The 18,925-nt window shown below is 45.2% G+C and overlaps 1 protein-coding gene across 3 annotated transcripts in view; it reads left to right on the forward strand.

The window, feature by feature from the left end:
• Window positions 1-16,242: 16,242 nt before the first annotated feature.
• CD47 (CD47 molecule) overlaps window positions 16,243-18,925 on the forward strand; it is a 43,712-nt gene continuing 41,029 nt past the window's right edge. For all 3 annotated transcript variants that reach the window (XM_072812033.1, XM_072812034.1, XM_072812035.1), the window contains exon 1: window positions 16,243-16,498. In XM_072812033.1, the coding sequence (XP_072668134.1) occupies window positions 16,453-16,498 (46 nt within the window). In that variant the 5' untranslated portion in view covers window positions 16,243-16,452. The remainder of the gene's footprint in view (window positions 16,499-18,925) is intronic.

Here is an 18,925-nt window from a genome sequence, read left to right on the forward strand (position 1 = left end):
GGTGAAATATAATACACCGTTCTAAACCACTTTTTTCTAGTATGCCTGACATACAAAGAGTTGTCCATAATTAATGTATATCACATGATGACGGAGATAGGTATATATCCATGAAACCATCAATGTCATAAACATATCCATTACCTCTAAAAGTTTCCTCCGGCCCTCTTATAATTATCTTTCTTTGTGATAAGAACAGTTAATAGCTATCCTCTCAGCAAATTTTTAAATGTATAATACATTATCATTAACTATAAACACTTGGCTATACAGTACATCTCCAGGACTTATTCATCTTGCATAACCAAAACTTTGGGCCTTTGACTAATACCTCTCTGTTTCAGCCTCCTCCCAGCCCCGGCAGCTACCGTTCTCTGTTTTATGAGTTTAACTATTTTAGATTCCTCATGTAAATAGTTTCATGTATTATTTGTCTTCCATATCTAGCTTACTTTGTTTAGCATAATGCCCTCCAGGTTCATTCATGTTGTCATAGTGGCAGCACTCCCTTCTTTTTTAAGGCTGAAAAATATTCCATTGTATGTTTATACCACAGTTTTTTTTACAATCTAGTCATCCATCAATGGACACTGAGTGTGTATCATGCCTTGGCTATTGCGAATAACACTGCAATGAACATGCCAGTGTCGATATCTCTTTGAGCTTCTTATCTTTATTTCTTTGAGAATATATCCAGAAGTGGAATAGCTAGATCATATGGTAGTTGTATTTTTCATTTTTTAAAAAAGATTTTATTTATTCATGAGAGGCACACACACACACAGAGGCAGAGATACAGGCAGAGGGAGAAGCAGACTCCATGCAGGGAGCCTGAGGTGGGACTCGATCCCAGGTCTCCAGGATCAGGCCCTGAGCTGAAGATGGTGCTAAACCGCTGAGCCACCAGGGCTGCCCCTCATCTTTTGAGGAAATTCCAAACTGTTTTCCATAGTGGCTGCACAAATTTACATTCCCACTAACAATGCACAAGGGTTCCCTTTTATCTACAACAAAATACACTCTTAAAAAAAAGTCCTCAGGGCAGCCCGGGGGCTCAGCGGTTTAGCACTGCCTTCAGTCCAGGGCGTGATCCTGGAGACCTGGGATCAAGTCCCACGTCGGGCTCCCTGCATGGTGCCTGCTTCTCCCTCTGCCTGTGTCTCTGCTTCTCTCTCTCTCTCTATGTCTCTCATGAATAAATAAATAAAATCTTTAAAAAAAAAAAGTCCTCACATCAAAGTCCAATTGAATGTCTTTCTGTTTTTCAGTATGACGGGCAACTTGATTTCATTTACCTGAAAGCCAGTTTCCCTGAACCTTGCCTCTAAACTTACACCTCCTCCTTTGCTCCCTATGCTGGTCAATGGTATCACTATATATCCAGCGCTCATGCCAGGAACTTGCAAGTCTTCCTTGATCCCACTGCTCCTGCACTACCCACATTCAATCAATTACTAAGTCTCAGTAGACCTAACTCCAAATAACAAGCCTGTCTTCCTCCTCTCACTTGTTTCTCCTTCTTCCAACATAATTGTAAAAGCCTTCTCACTGGACTCCCTGAATCCAGCCAAGCCATCCCACAAGGTGGCAGAGAGATCTAATATTACCTACCCTACTTAAAATCCTTTTGAGGTACTCTTTTATCTACAAAATGAAATACTAATAGGGTGGATAAGGTCTTGACTGCTCTGACTCTGCCTTCCTCTCTAACCTCATCTCCCACCACATAACACTTTGCATTCTGTGTTCTGATTATATCAAATTACTGGTTGTTTCCCAAAAAAGCTCTTCCAAGGCTCCATACTTTTATACCTACAAATCCCTTTGTCTAGAACTTTGCTACTCAAAGTGTGGTCCATGGACCAGAAACATCAACCTGGGAGCTTCTTAATAATGTAGGTTCTCAGGCTTCACCCAGATCTACTGAAGCAGAATCCACATTTTAACAAGATGCCAGGTGATTCTTATATACATCAAAGTTCTAGAGTACTGCATAGAATATTCTTTCCACCTACTTTGTTCATCTCACTGGTTCTCAGGCTTGGAGACACAATGGACACTTTTTATATATTAAAAAAAAATTAACCTGTCCTTTATCATCTTGAAATATATGTTATGATAATGTGTCTATGCTCATAATTTTAAAAACCCAATATAGTACTTTAACAATCATATGAAAAAAAGGCAAGTCATATGGGCTAAAACATGTATTTCTGTATGTTAATGGTGGGGCACAATTGTACTCAAAGACATAACAAAATAATGAAATGTTTGCCTAGAATCACTGGCGATTGACAGACACAAACGAGGACCAATTCAGATATATTGTATTGGTGACACAGATACCATGAGCAATGAGGCAGTCAATGATGTACTTTTCAGGATGGCGAACAACTCGTGGCAAAATTCCAAAGGGCACAATCTTCCTTTGACGCACAATGGGGTCATATTCTTGGAAAATTCAGTTTTTATTAAAACTATGCAAAACATACTTTGTTTATACACAATAAACTTGGGTTTTAGGCTCAGATAATTATAGCCAGATTTTCACCTACATGAATGTCTGGTGGGACATTCAGGTGTCATGTTGGATGCAGGGCAATTCTTTGTTACACAGGACTAACCCATGCATAGCAGGACATCTAGCATCTCTGGCCTCCATCTCCACTAAATGTTAGAGGCATCCTCCCATCAGTGACCATCAGTATGCCCTTGAGATTTCCAAAGTTCCTGACGGGACAATACCTCTCCTGCTCTGAACTGCTGGTCTGTCAGATGCACTCTAAGACTTTCTTCAACCCTCAGTTTACCTGGTCTCCCTTTCCATCACTGGTGTTACCCTGGCTCTATCCTTCAATGGTGCTCTCTTAGCTCCCCTAAGAATAGTTCTGGTCCAGTCTTTGAAGTGCAGGTGGGCAAGTGTGGAGGGAGGAATGTCACTTAATCACCTTTATACCTTCCAGGGAATCGCGCAATCTGAAACGGAGTAAATGCTCAAACGTTGTTGAATAAATAGCTTAAAAAACAAAATAAAAGAATGACTCTGAGAGTATGTAGATTAGAGACATTCCCACCTATAACAACTGAATGTTCTCTAATATACTGATTTTACCCTTAGGATAACAGGATAAAAATGGACATTTGGTAATCTTTTTTTCCTTCTTCTTCATAATTACAAGTATTTCTGTAGTCTTTATTCTTTCATTTGATGTATTCAGTACCAATTGTATGTCAGGCACTGAACTGCTCATTCCTTTGAGGAATCTATGATATATCTTGAGAAAGAACTAAGTACACAATTTGGTGTGTTTAAATGTGATGTTTTGCTTCCCTGGTGGCACCAAGAGGAGTGATGAATTCTGACTAGGTGATTTGGGATCCACATTTTCCATCTATCATCGTGCAATGGTTCACATTTTAGGATTCTCATATAAAGGCAATATAAAGAAATATGTGATTTATTCACTGATGATCCTTCTCAAAATGTCTCAAAAAAAAAAAAAACACACACAACACAACAACAACAACAACAACAAAAACCCAACCCTCAAACCAAAACTTGATGACAGGAATTTCCTTAAAGGTTCATTGTTAAGGGTATACCTATCTGCCCCCTGTTGGGTGACTTGTGGCCCTTCCTCAGACCTGACATCCACCGTTAAAATTGGCCTCTCCAAATGGGATGGCTTCATCACAGTACTCTGCTCAAACAGGCGATTTGGAATTAATATGATTTTTTTTCTCCCACTAATATGTTGAATTTGATACTTATGCCCTGAGGAGATTTACCATTAAAAAATATACTTTTCTAGTTCAAATAGTTAATAGAACAGGTCTTGAATATATTTGTATTTTTAAGGGTTGGCTGTGGGAATGGTGATAAAAAATTAAAACTAAAATACTTTTGACAATTCTAATAGTTAAGAATTACAACATATATATCTGCCTGGTTCTTCTCCATCCCAGAATATTCCACAGCTCCTGGCATGTCTGAGGCATGTAGCAAATGTTTGTCAAATGAATTAATCTATGCATACATAAGTAAACGGTCTATATTTCCATTTATTCTGAGCTTCAGAATTTTTTATTAAAATCACTCAGCTTTAGGGAAGTAACAAATGTTAGGGAAAGCACCGCCAAGGGTTTTCCTTCCTAACCCAGACTGAATGCAGTCTTTGAGGCACCGAAGATTCATGGTCAGGGAACGCTGCAACCTCTCAAACCTAGCACAAAGGTGGCCTTTCTTTGTTTTCCTCCTTCTCTTCACTGGTTTCGTGAGCTGGTGCCAGCTGAGTCTAGATGGCACGCGCTTTACACTTGAATGAAACGCTCCCTGCCCTCGGTTCTGGGAGCTCCACTCTGCTGCCTCCATCTGCTGCTTCTGATAAATGCTCATATTCTAAATATATTACTATCAGCTCACTCCCAAAGTGGCTTGCTGGTTCTCCACGCAGCAAACAACCCCACTGGCACGGAGCCACTTCTTGGGTAGAAAGAATTTGGGCAGACAGAAGATATACTTCCCGGTGAGGAGAGGTAAAAGAGAAGAGGGGGCAATGGCCTGGGCAAGCCAATGACAAAGACCCTGTCTGTGGCCTGCAGGTCTCCTGGGGGGACCACCAGGACGGGCCTGCCCGGCCGGGGCTATCTATGCAGGGGCCAGCAGGTCTGGAGTGCAGGCATTCTGAGAGAGCAGCAGAGATGAAGCTGAAGACGAGGCTTTGCTTTTTCTATGAAAATGAGTTGAATATTCTTAGCCTGGTCGGCTGACAACACTCCATTATGAATAACCTCCAGGAAACTAAGATTCACAGGAATTTGCCTCCAGCCCTTTAAAGCCTCCTCGGGCACATACACCATTTAAGCTGCTCTTCCAAGTCCCCCTGCTAGTTTCAGCTGCCAGTTGCCTCCCTTTCAGTGTTTCTTCCTTCCAGCAACTGATCTCTAGCCAGCACAATCACCAATTGCATTTGGGAAAGATGGAGTAATGCAGCGTGGAGGGTCTCCCCAAAGAACACATTCACAGCAGAAGCCACGAGGGTAGATGCTTATTCTCTCACAGTTGTGGAATCATAGAGTATTAGAGCTAGAAGGAACATTAGGGAACATCTAGTCCAATTCCTTTATCCTAAAGGAACTTCAATTTTCATATTCCACTGGACTCCTGATGCCCCTCCCCCCTCTTTCCCCCCCTCCCCGACCAAACCTGTCAGTTTGCTCACTTCAGTCGTGGCAACTTCATTTCTCTAGTTGCTTGGGGCCCAAAACTCCTGGAGTTGTCTGGCCACACCCAACATCTGGCCCCATGGTAAATCTCCTGGGCTCTTCCTTCCAAATATAGCTACTATCTTCCTCGCCACCTCCATTGCTACAACCCTGGTCTGGGCCACCTTCCTCTCTCCAATGGACTCCTGCAATAGCCCAAGTTCAGCTTGTACCAAATCTGGCCTGCTATTAGCTTTTGTAAATAAAGTTTTATAGAAACACAGCCATATTCATTGGTCTACCTTATGCTCCAATAGTAGTATCAAGGAGTTGGCCTTGATACTCTGGTGGCCTGCTGAAGATATTTACTGTCTCTGGCCAACCCCTGAAATAGCCTATTAAATAGAAAGTTGGATAATATCAATGCCCTGCTCCAAACCCTCTCACTCACACTACAAGTCTTTTTTTTTTTTTTTAAGATTTTATTTATTTATTCATGAGAGAGAGAGAGAGAGAGAGAGAGAGAGGCAGAGACACAGGCAAAGGGAGAAGGAGATTCCATGTGGGATCACGACCTCCAGGATCACGACCTGAGCCAAAGGTAGACCCTCAACCACTGAGACACCCAGGTGCCCCCAGACTACAGACTACAAGTCTTATAGAGCCCTGTGAACTGCCCCTGCCATGATCTCCTGACCTTATCTCCTATTGCTCTGCCCTGTGTTCACTCTGACCTGACCACACTTCTCCCTGCCCGTAGGCCTCTCTTCTTCTCCTCACCCCCCACTCTTCCTCAAATAAGCCAGACCGGATCTTAATGCAGGACCTTTCACATACTGTCCCCTCTGCCAGAAATTATATCCATGTTGACATCTGCCTGGCTTGCTCACTCTTTACTCACTTTTTATTCAAATGTCACCTTCTAGTGAGCCTTCTCTGACTGCCGTATTTAAAATGGCACTTCCTCCCCACTTCCTTCTCACGGCTTAATTTTTCTCCACAGTTTCTACCACCCTTTAACGTATTACACATCTCTTATTTATTTCCTCCCCACTTCCTTCTCATGGCTTAATTTTTCTCCACAGTTTCTACCACCCTTTAACGTACCACACATCTCTTATTTATTTCGTGTTGTCTTTCCCCACCTTCCCACTAAGACACAAACTCTGTGAGGTTAAGTTTTTTTTTTTTTTTCTGGTTTGTTTCCCTGATATACCCACAGTGCCTAGGCATGTATTAGGTGTTCAACAGCTGTTTTTGAATAAATAAATCCTTACAAGTAGTGATGCTACAGCAAATGTGAAATGCATCAGTGTCTCAGTCAGGGTTTCTACCAACATTCCTGCTTAGGAAAGACTGACTAGGGAGCTCCAGGCAGAAATGACTTCTATACTTGTGGGGGCATTTTATTTCCCACTTGCCCACTTTCCTTTTTCCATCTTATTTCTTACCATGTAACTAGTGGACTTGCCCTATTCCTTGAGTCTATGGCTATAGTTTCTGTAGTATTTTAGATTCCACTCTTTTCTTTTTGGCCTATCATCATTAAAGCATATCTCTCTGGCTTCTATTACCAAAAGACTCTGGCCTGTCCTCTTCTAAGCTTATAAATTCATTAAAGCCCAAATATTAATGAATAATAATGTCTCTACCTCCTAGAAAATAATTTGCATTTAAACAACTTTCAGTGCCTCAATCCAAAGAGGCCAGTGATGTGGGAATTCCCAGCAGGCAAAAGGCCTGGGCCAGCTGGGGTAGTCATGGAAAGGTCCCTCTAGCAAAATCAAATCACAGCCCATCAGCAGCTGTCCACTTTGCCTCTATAGGATGAATCCAGCCATGTATATCCCCTTTGGACTATGTGTGCACACAGATACACAGGGTGTCAATTAGAGGCAGCGAGAACATCTTAACTTGCATGGAAATGAACCTGTCACTTGTGATATATGTACACACTTACATATATTATATTGATTCCTTCCCTTAGCGCTTTGATAGCTTTTCATCTAGCTTGCGGTCCCACTAGCACAAAGCCACCACTTGGGAAGGAAAAGGAAGCTGGATAGGCATAATATTCAGCCCCCAAAGAGGCGAGACATGGAAAGGAGATGACTATTGGAGCACAAATTACAAGCATGCTCCATTGGTCTTCTGGGGCCATATTTACAATGTTCCAAAACACAGTGAAAGTTCAGAGTAGAAAGAAGGAAAAGATTGAGAGATGCAACCTTTACACCAAAAAATAATACCAACAACAATAAATTTTTGGTTCATAAGAATTTGTGCTACGCAAGGAAAGCAGTAGACTTTCTCAGGTCATCCAGAACTGCCAGAGAAAATTAAGAGAATCTTCTAAACAACTGAAGAGGAGGAATACATCCATTAGGAAATCTGACTGATTTGTCCACCAGGAGCCCTTCTTCCATCCAGAGGAAAGAGCATTCATGTATACTCCATAGGCAAGAATGCCGCTTACCTTTCTAGGATAGAGCAGATTAAGATGATCCCTTTACCTTAGTTCATCAGAACCAACTCCAGGTGGTCTAGCCCATATGGCTGTCGAAAATGAACAAATAATTTTCTTTTGAATTATGATAGAGTATAACTTGTTTCTCCCCTACTCCACATACTGCCCGTAGGTGTCTCTGAATTTGTCATCTGGTGAAATGGGTATTGATCTGTCATTCCTCCAGGGAATCCCCAGTTTCGTTTACTTCCTTCTCTAGACAAAGAGACACATTTATGTGGCCACATGGAAGATTTCTACGTTTTATCAAAATGGCATCTTATAAGTGGAAACTCACAAAAGATTAACCCAGGTTTCAGATACTAAGTACCTTGAAGGACACACAAAAAGGCAGTTTGTAAACTACCATGAAGTCAGTTTCTTAAACTACTTATAAACCCACTAACTATAGGACTAAGGTGATTCACAAGTCACTGTGAAGTAGACGTTGGTTTTTTATCAGAACAGATGTAGAATGGGTGCTCTTTCAGTATGAGCTGTTGTATGAGCTGTTCCACATGAGATGCTTCTCTGCTAGCTGCTGAGTTGTCTCCTGGGCTCGGCCACAGCCAGACCAGTGCTTATGACCCACAGCTAATACAAAATGCCCTGTGGACCAGGAAGGAGATAACCAGGGTTTCCAGGGATTCCTCACTGTACCATACATAGGTGAGTCTTTCCTACCAAATCCAAGGAGACCGAGGAACTGATAGTATTTTTACCAAGATGGATTACCTTCTAGGAGGACCACCTGACTTCCTAGGTCAGGCCTTAAACCAGTGGCTCTTATTCTTTAGCACAAACCAGAATGGCCTGGAAGACTCCCTGAAACAGTGATTGCTAGGTCCCACTCCAGAATTTCTGGTTTAGTAGGTTTGGGCTAGAGCCAAGAACTCGCATCTAACTCTCCCAAGAGCTACAACTGCTGCCGATCTAAGGAGATCTTTGAGAGAGCTACCCCTATAAGCGTAACATTTCTGTAACTTTTTCCTTTCCTCCTACCCTTGGGGCTCATGGGGCCTGTTGTTGGGGAAGATGGGGTAGAAGTCACAGCTGCCACAGAAGCACTTGGCACATGGGAGCCTTCAAGTCCAGGCTGCCATTCACGACAGACAAATAAGTGGGGTTACAGGCACATGGAATCAGGCAACCTTTCTCATGATTCCAAATATGTACATCTGTCTTGTCTGGCAGTTTGATCCTAGTTTATCCACTCCACTTTTAAAGCCCATCTGATGATAGTTGGAGTCCGCTGGCCCACACCCATAGCAATTAGACCAGTATTAGAGAAGAGCAGATTGGCAGATGTAGCCAGAGAACTCATGTAGCATCAATAAGCAAACTTCATGAGGCACGACGGTGTCTTGAGTGATTTTGCACAAGTGGCCATGTACAGGCAAGGGAGAGCACACCTAGAGAGCCCTGGTTTAGGCAGAGAAGAAAGTTCTATCAGCAGACTTCCTGGGTGTTGCAGGTGGGGAACTCTTTTGAAAATGGAGATGAGACTATCAGCCTGAAATGCAGGCAGCTACTCTGTAGCTAATTTCAAAGGACACTCATATGCTGTAGCCTTCACTCTTTTTTTTTTTTTCCTAGAAAACTTGCCCCTCTAAGGATACAAAAGGAAGGCTTTGAAATCTATTTCTTTCTACACCTTGCTCCATAGAGGAACAATAGTGCAGTAAAATGTTGCCAATGAAGTAGGGACCAAGAGGAACAGCAAGGCCACAGAGTGGTTTTGGCTGATGCCAGTATTCAAGGGTGTTTTTGTATGTAAAAAAGGGAGTGGGGAGCTGCCTTAGCTGTGGGAATATTTCTGAAGGGCTAGACTGTGTCATTAAATACTGTAGATGATCTGTCAGGAGACATGACACATTTATTTCTATTCTTGTGTATTTTTTGTAGGTCAGCTAGGGTTATGATTTGCCTCATCCTTACTCTAGGACCCAGGCTGAGGGAGCAGCCACTGTCTGGAACATTGCTGATTGCCATGGTGGAGGGAAAGAAAGAATGGCAAATTACATGCTAGGTTTTATGCTTTGTCCGAAAGTAACACACTTTACTGGCTACAATGGGTTGAACACTATCCCTCACAAATTCATGTCCATTCCCAGATCCTCAGACTGTGACCTTATTTTACAAGAGGATCTTTGCCAATGTATTTAATTGGAAACTATTTGGAAGTGATATCACACTGTATTTAGGGTGGGCCCTGAATCAAATGACTGGTATCCTTATAAGAAGAAGAAGGCGGCCATAGAGACAGAGAAGGCTATGGGAAAATAGAGGCAAAGATTAGAATGTTACAGGTGAAACCAAGGAACTCCAAGGATTACCAGTGATGAGGGAGCAGAAGGCAAGCTGAGGGCAAAGCACCCATTAACCCTCCCTTGCCCCCTATACATACACAATCAGGTGGGCTATGTGTGACATTCTTCTGGCACTTCTGGCTGCCCTAAAACTAAGGGAATGGGGAAAAAAATGAATGGTTAACTGATAGAGATCACAGTCCCACAGGACATTAGTCTCCATCAGTTTACAAATGTCTTAGTGATTTATAAGGAAAAAGCATTCTTATCAATAGCCTAACTTTCGGAAACCCATTGACTCAATTCCCTGGGGCCCTAACATCACCATCCCTTCCACAGTGATGTAGGAAACAAAGTCAAAAAGGAATGTAAATAAAATTAAAATTAAATTTCTTTTTTTTTAAGGTTTTATTTATTTGACAGAGAGAGAGAGAGAGAGGAAGCACCAGCAGGAAGAGCAGCAGAGGGAGAGGGAGAAACAGACTCCCCACTGAGCAGGGGCCTGATGTGGGGCTTGATTTCAAGCCCCAGAGATCATGACCTGAGCTGAAGGCAGACATGTAACCGACTGGGCCACTCAGGAACCCCCAAATTAAATTTCTTTATAACCTGCAGCTCATTGACAAATAGTTGAAATAGGAAGAGTATATAACATTTCTCCTTTGAAACTTCCAACTATCCTAATGTTAATGCCTTGGGGGTGGGGGAGGAGGGGAGGGGAGGGGGGCGGGGGACACTTTTGCTAGGCTACAGCCAGGCCTCCAGTATCCTGAGAATCTTCTTTAGCATATGAAAGTCCTTTTAGATACTTCTCTTTGTCCTTACCTCCCCCAACTCCCAAGTTTGTAATCAGCCACTCCTCACAACCTTGGTGCAGTAGTTCTTTCTGCCTTTGGGTCCTGTCCCTGGGTTTTAATAAAACCACTTTTTTTTTTTTTTTTTCACCGAACATGAGACATCTCAAGAATTCTTTCTTGGCGGTTGGCTCTGGACCCCAATCACATTCCATAACCACATCATCAGGATCCACTAAAAGCTAGGAAGAGGCAAGGAAGGATTCTTATCTGAGCTTTCAGAGGAAGCATGGCTCTATTGATACCTTATTTTCAGACTTCTAGTCTCTAGAACTATGAGAGAATACATTTCTCTTGTTTTAAGTCCCCTCGTTTGTAGTTGTTAAGATAGTTCTAAGGTGCTAATACACTTGGCAAAGTAAGTCACATCATCACACCCAAGCTCAAGGGTACAGGAAGAGACAGTGCAGCTGTGCTGGGTACTCCCCTCAGGTCAGTTCTCCTCTGCTCTGAGCCTGGGAAGCTAAGCTTTGAGAATTGTATGAACAGCCTCATTTCCCTCTAGGTTTCTGGTTGAGACTGACCCACAGCAGGAGTTCAGAGGTAGGAGGAGAGTCAAGTTGGAGTACTTACTTTGCCATCCTTCCTCTCCTCAAGGCTGGTAGTAGCTGGGTTCCTCCACCAAAGCTGTCCTGCCAGACAGCCCTCCTTTCTCTCAGGGTTCTGGTAACCACTTCTTCCAGACCAGACACCTGGGGTGTGGAGGAGGGGAGAACAGCTGTTGTTAGCTAACGGCACTTGGCCATTCCTTACTGGTTTCCCTTAACCCTGCCTACACCCTGGTAAACAGTCCCTTTATTAATCTCCTCTAACTCTATTTGAGCATGCCATCTGTTTTCTCTGAGACCCAGTGGTTACACATCTCTGTGCCTAGGAGGAGAGCTGGAAATCTGGCGGACACGTTGGTGACACCCTCACTAAATTGAGAAGCAGCACTACCGGACCAGTAGTGGGAACTGCAGTGAGAATGACAGATCACACATCTGCTTTGCTTCCTATACTTCTTGTCTCCAGAAGAAGGAGCATGAGCTCTGAAGCAAGATTCAAACTCTAGTCCAGCATTTCTGCAGGTGATGTAAACCTCTCTGAACCTCATACACAGTGGGTCTGAACAATGCTTTTTCCCTTATTGGGCTGTTACGAAGATTAAGGGAATAAATATGAAAAGAACCTCAAAGAACCTCACTGTGGTACACAGAATAATGCCTCCCAAAGATTGTCAAGCCCTAATTCCTGCAAACCTGTGAATATGTTGCTTTCCATGGGAAAAGAGAGTTTGCAGATGTGATTAAGGCTACAGGCCTTAAAATAGGGAGATTATCCTGGATTACCCAAGGGGCCCAATCTAATCACTCGAGCACTTAAAAGTAGGAGAGGAGAGGAAGGCAGAAGAGTCCCTCACACAAATGTGGCAGAAGAAGGGGAGGCAGAAGAGACATGACTACGTAAGAAGGATTTAACATACCACTGCTAGCTCTGAGATGTTCAGAGACCACATGCAACTAAAAACACAATGACCCGAAAAGAGGCCTCTAGATGCTAAGCAGCACCCCCAACCCCCAGGCAGCAGCCGGCAAGAAAATGGGGACCTCAGACACTGAATTCTGGCAACCACCTGAATAAACCTGGAAATGGATTCTCCCCTAGCACCTCCAGAAGGGAAAGCAGCAAGCTTCTGAGACCAGAAGCAAAGAAACCAGCTGAGTCCAGTGGACTTCTGACCTACAGAACTGTAAGATAATAAATGGGTGTTGCCCTAAGCCCCTAAATCTCTGGTAATTTGTTCTGGCAGCAATAGAAAATAAATACACTAGTACAGTGAGGTCTTGGTGCATAGTGTGTGCCCACTACATGTGTGTTATCTGCACTCACAGAGGAGCCAAGATACAGAGGGGCCATCCCAGGACCCTAAACATTATGTGCTCTCAAAGACGTAAGCCTGCTGTGATTCTGCAATCTAACCTCGAAGCTGGCTTTCTCTAGTGCTTTCCAGCTGTCTTGAGTGTGGGCGCCCTACATGATGAGCCTCCAGCTGCAGGAGGACCAGGAGGTGGGGCAGGAAATGCTGTGCTTCCCCCGACTTAGGCAAAACAAACCTGTGCACATCTGACATCCAGAAGGAAACTCACCCTAGAGCTGACTGTCATGTCTCTGGTAGGATATTCCTTACCTGGAACCCTCAAGTCCTGCCGTCCTCCTACCTGGAGGCAGTTTCTAATAACTGCTTCTAATTGAAGCACAGTCTAGGCAGGTCATTTCCTGCTGCTAAAGCCTTCCTTCTGTTTCCCTGCACCAACCAACTCCATCTCTCCAACCACATGGCAGATCTTCCAGCTGCCTAACCAACCAAACCTAGTCCTTAACCAGAGAGCACAGACCCTCCTTGCTATAACTGCTTTATTTGATGACTGAAGCTCCTATGCTTTAATAACTAGGTCAAGTTGAAATAACACCCTGGGACACTGGGCCCTGAGCCAGGTGTCGGAGATGTGGGCCACTCAGCATTCAGTCACTAACAAAGTGTGCAGAAAAGCAAGAGGATTAAGGGCTACCCACTGGGTACAGACATGTGCCTCTAGCTTGAATCAAACTGTAGAAATTTTGCCAAGTCCCAGTACTTCTTTAAGGTTCCAGACCAGCAACCAGTGATTGTTTTAATAATAATTTTCACTGCCATTCTAGGAAAACCACCTCACTATAAGGAGATTGTAATAATAAGAGCTAATATTGGGTGCTTAGCATATACTGCGCTCTGTCCCATGTAACTATAAAAGTGTTAACTTACACTCTCGAGGCAATTTGAAGAGTTAATGTCTATTATTATCATCTAGCTTTACAGATGAGGAAACCAGGACTCAAGAGAGGTTAAATAACTTGTCGAAGGTCACCTGGTAGTATATGGCTAGAGCTGTAACTCAAACCTAGGCTAAAGTTTTCTGTATACTACATCCCGCACGGATTTCTCTTGATTGAGCCAACATACATAGAGCCTTTAGGTCTTGACCAGGCATTGTGCCAGCCCCTGGAGATGCAAATATACCTGGGGAAAACATTCGTTTTCTCCTAGCCGACATGATAGGAGACAGATATGCAGAAAGAAATATGTATTGACACATTAGTAACATGACCAAAGTATAATGGAAGAAGTAATTAGACTGCCTACGTGGTGGAGATTTCTAGGAAAGAAGAAAAGTAGGATTGAGAAAGGCTTTTTGGAGGAGATAAAAAGAGGAGAAGGGACACAGACATAAATGAGAGACAGAGAGAGAAGTATCACATATAAGTGTGGGCAAAATGCTCATTATCCCTCTTTCCCTTGGTTTCCTCATTGCTAAAATGGAGATCATAATACCCATTTCCAAGCTGTTACAAAGATTCATTTAGATGATAAATCTAATGTGAATTACCTCTGCTTGAAACATTCTAAAATATATTACTCCCTTGCCTTCCACCACTGCCCCCCACAACCCACTAAAAAAAAAAAAAAAAAAAAAAAAAAAAAAAAACCCTTATATAAAGATCAGATGAGTTCAAAATCCAAATAAAAAGGCTTGGGGGCATTAAGAGGGAAACATAAATGTAAGGTGGTTAAATACTGGATGAAGGAGCCCAAGGTTATCTAAGAGAGACTTGGGTTCTCTCTCCGGGAATAGGCCTCCTCTTGCTCCATCGAAACACATTCCCAAGAGTAGAGATGGTCACGCAGGTGGCCTGTCTTTCAGGGACTTAAATCTACTGCATTTTCTGCACAGAGCTACATTAAGCACACAGCCTCAGCAGCTCTCGGGATGAAATGGAGCATCCCTCAATCTCTACCTCTGAAGATTGGGGACAGTCCTTCCCAGTCACTCTTCAGCTTTAGGGGGGTCGGTTGGTCTCAGGGACAGCTGACAGCCTTATTTAGCCAACCAGCTGCTCTGTGATACACGATGTCCTGAATGCTCAAAGTCTGGTGGATGATTCTTTTGTATCCATATAAGCAGCAGTTGGAGGAGAATCCATCAGTCCCTTTGGTAGCCTCAGGGTGTCAAGGCTGCCATTCAAATCATTACCACCATAATTATTAACCATTGTTTTAGTGAGATATCTGCTAGGCAATTGTCTTTCTTTCTTTTCCTCATCATTAAAAAACAATCACACTTCCCTGGAACAACGCTTGCCTCAAGTCACATCAACACATTTATTAAGCCCCTTCTGTTTTCCCAGTTCTACAGGAAGTCGTGGAGGAGGGAACGCTTAAAATATTCTGTGATTTGAAAGAATTGAGGATTCTTTCAAACCTGAAGAAGAGGTCCATACGCGCACACACACACAAAATCTATAGGAAAAAGTCACACAAGTATACAATAGACCGCTACAGTGTCAGAGAGGGGCAATTTTATTTTCTGGTGTTTTTTTTTTTTTTTTTTACAGTGGGGATGGGGTGCAATGAAGGAGTCACACGGATTGAGAGGATTTGGGAGGAGTGGGTTGTTGTGGTGGGAAACTGCATTCTTCTCCCTCAGGTACGGCCAAGGGAGCCGACAGGGAGGCGCTCCATTAGAGTAGCCGCCAGAGCCTGACTTTTTGACAAGAGAGTTCATCATTTCGGGTAAAGTGTTCAAGGCGGAGCGTCTGCTCCGGGATGGACGATGCGTCCTGCGTGACTCGGTGCGACGGCCGAAGTCCCCGTCCACCTCTGGAACCCACCTTGCAAGCACGCTGCCCCCCGACAGCGGTCAGGGCTGCGCGGGTCGGCGGGTCACTCACCGGGCTCCAGGGGTCCTGGGCGGGAAGTCTCGGGCGTCGCGTCCCACCCCGCCTGCCTGCCCGCCCGGGGCCGGCGGGGGCCACACCTGGAGGCGCTCGCCCCCGCGGCCGCGCTGTCTGAGGTGCCGGGGCGAGGAGGAAGCCGCTGCCGACGAGGCGGGAAGGCGCGCCGAGCCCGCCCCCGCCCCCGCCCCCGCCCCCGCGGGCCCCCCGCCCCGGGCTCCCAGAGCGCCGGGCAGCGTCGCGACGCCCCCACGCGACGTGGGCCGAGGGGGAGGGGCGGGGGCACCGCGGGGGCGCGGCGCGCGGGCGGACGCGGGGCCGGGAGGGGAGCGGGGAGCGGCCCCTGGCGGCGCTCCTGAAGCGTGAGGGGGCGGGCCTGAGGGGGAGAACCGCGGAGGGGCGGGGGGGGGGCACACTCAGCCTCCGGGGGCCGCGGCGCGTGGGCGTGGGCTCCAGGCCTCGTCGGAGCGGACTGGAGCGGGGACCGGAGCCCCGCGGAGCAGGAGCGCGTCGCGTCAACAATCCCGGCGGCGGGGGCGGCGGCGGGGGCGGGGGCGGGGGCGAGTGCGCGTGCGCGGCGCGCACGGCGGGAGACGGAGGGAGGGAGGGAGGGAGGGGAGCGGGCGTGGGGCGGCGGGAGCGCGCGTGCGCGCGCGCGGCCAGGCAGCCTGGGCGGCGGGTCCTGCTCGTGACGGACGGCGGCGTCCGGTCCTGCCCGTGGCGGTGGTGGCGGCGGTGGCGGCGGCCGATCCTGCCTCTCCCAGCTGCCGCGGCTGCTCCAGACACCTGCGGCGGCGCCGGCGGCGACCCCGCGGCGGCCGCGGAGATGTGGCCCCTGGCGGCGCTGCTGCTGCTGGGCTCGGCGAGCTGCGGTGAGTGGCCCCTGTCCCCCGGCGCGGCGGCCCCGCGGCTGTGCGGGCTGCGCGCCCGGCTGCGAGCGTGGGAGGCGGCGGGCCCGGGCTCCCCTCCTCCCCTCGTCCCCTCGTCCCCTCCTCCCCTCCGCGGGGCTTCGGCGGCCCGGGGCTGGCGGCCGGGATGCCCGCCCCCCGCACCCTGCGCCCTGCGCCGCCCGGGCTCGCCCCGAGGAAGCCGCCGCCGAGCCCCGCGCCCCGCGCCCCGCGCCCCGCTGGACTGTTCGGGGGAGGGCGCGACGGCAGGCGAGGGGCGGCAACCGTGAGCGGCGAGGGCCCCCTCCTCGCGCCCCTCTTCTTCCTCGGTGCGTGAGCGTATTTGGGGGCGAAGGAGGGAGAGTGGGAGGGCCCGGGCCTCTTGCGATACAAGTGCGCATTTTGGCGAAGTCTGCAAGACGGGATTTCTCCCGCTTGCCCTCCCACAGCAGCAGAGGACTTAAAGGAGACCTAAAGGAGCAGTTAAGTTGCATTTCCAGCCCAGCATTTAATCAGAAGAATCTTCTGGCCGCCTTTTTATTTATTTTATTTTATTTTATTTTATTTTATTTTATTTTATTTTATTTTATTTTATTTAAACCCTAGAAATAAGCTACCTGGCAAACTCTCGCTACCCCCACGCCCTATCAGCCACTTAGTACAGTTCAAATCGTACGTTCAAGTTTTTCCGCTTTATTTGGGTGAGCCATTTTAATAGCAACCCGGATTTCGCTTGAAATATGAAGACTCTAACCTCCAGTCAAAACACATTTGCAGCAGAGTGGGCTTTGGTGTCTCTCAACGCCAAAGGCGTTTGCTTCCCCCCCCCCTCCCCGCCCTCCCCCCCCCAGGCTTTTGGAATCCATTATGCTTTTTTTTAAAAACAAAACAAAACGTGTGATTCGTGTGTAAAAAGTGAGGAATGGGAATTTTCGTGGTTCTGCGGTGCCTGTCACACTTTACAGCTGTATAGTCTTCTGCGAACTTGTAAGATCCAGTATTGAATTTGAGTAACGGTAAAATACAGTTGTTACATTTAATTCTAGAAAGCTAAGTTAATTACGTTTTAAACTGATTATTAGCCTCACTGTGCCATTTGTAAACGCTTGTGATTTCAAGCCATTTCAGGTATTCCTTTAGGTCCTCGCTTGCCACTTTCTCCAATCTCTGAAACATCCTGGGTTGTTGGAGCTGTTGATGACATCCTTATTATCTGAAGTGTTGATAATTAGATAAGGTAGTTTTTGTCATCATCATTAATGGCTTATTGCCATTACTATTAGTATAGCGAAAATAGTACTCTCGGAAACCTGTTATATGATCAGAAAGCTTCATATTGAACCAAATTACACATTTTAATAAAGTATCACTCAGACCACTGGCAACAAAAGCTAAAGAATAAAAAATGTAAATCATTTACTATTTTAAAAAGCAGTGGTCCTGTTTCCAAGCAGATGGAAAAGAATTGCTATAATAGTACTTTGGGGAATAGGATTTCTGCTAGGCCTTATTTAATAATAGTTAAGTCATATAATTAGCACTCATTTACATGCAATATTAATGTGCTCAAGCCCCTACAGAGTCACAGAATTCGTAATTTATAGTACTTTATTGTACTTAGTTAATAATAACCTGAAAAAAAAAATAGAGGCATTATACGTTTGACTTCTGTTAAGTGTTGAATATAAAAGAGGAAGTGATAGTGTTTGTCATAAGCTACAATAGGTTTCGTGTGTGTTTAATATGTAGTTTTAAAAGCACATGTATGAAGATATAATAGTCTCAGAACACCAGTCATTATCGACCAGCGTATTTGAGACTGAATTTAGAATTCAAAATGAGTAAAAAAGTCACAGATTTGTACATTTATTTGTACTTAAGTTTGATTTTGCTTTCAGTTTCATTTATAGATGATTGATAAAGTCATTTTTTGCCTTTGCCACTCAGTTTCAGTTGACCTGTGTGGTAAAAGAAACTACCTGACATGCTCCTTCCCTCTACTTAAAGGCAAACTGCAACTCCCCTATTGGTTTATAAGACACAGAATGAATTACTATGCTCCTTTCCTCCCCCCTCCCCTGCAAATCCAATTGTACTTTGTTTAAAAGCACATCAGCAGTTCCAGTAGTTTTTAGTAACTGGCAAACAAAACTTGACTCAAATAATGACAGTGACATGGACGGTCTTTTTAGTGGTTGAATGATTTTTCCTTGTTCACAATGAGTTTTTAAAATCGAGGGTACACATGATTAAAAAACAGTCTTATTGTCTAAATCGAGTAGTAATTTGTCTTGCTTAAACGAAAATGTTTTCTTTTAAAGAATATTACTTTTAAACACAAGTTGCCATTTTAAGGAAGTAAATGCCTATTTAAAAGTATTTATTAATGGGGCCACCTCAGCAGTCTAGAAG

Source organism: Canis lupus, chromosome 35 (genome assembly GCF_048164855.1).
Source record: "Canis lupus baileyi chromosome 35, mCanLup2.hap1, whole genome shotgun sequence".
Classification (NCBI taxonomy): Eukaryota; Metazoa; Chordata; class Mammalia; order Carnivora; family Canidae; genus Canis; species Canis lupus.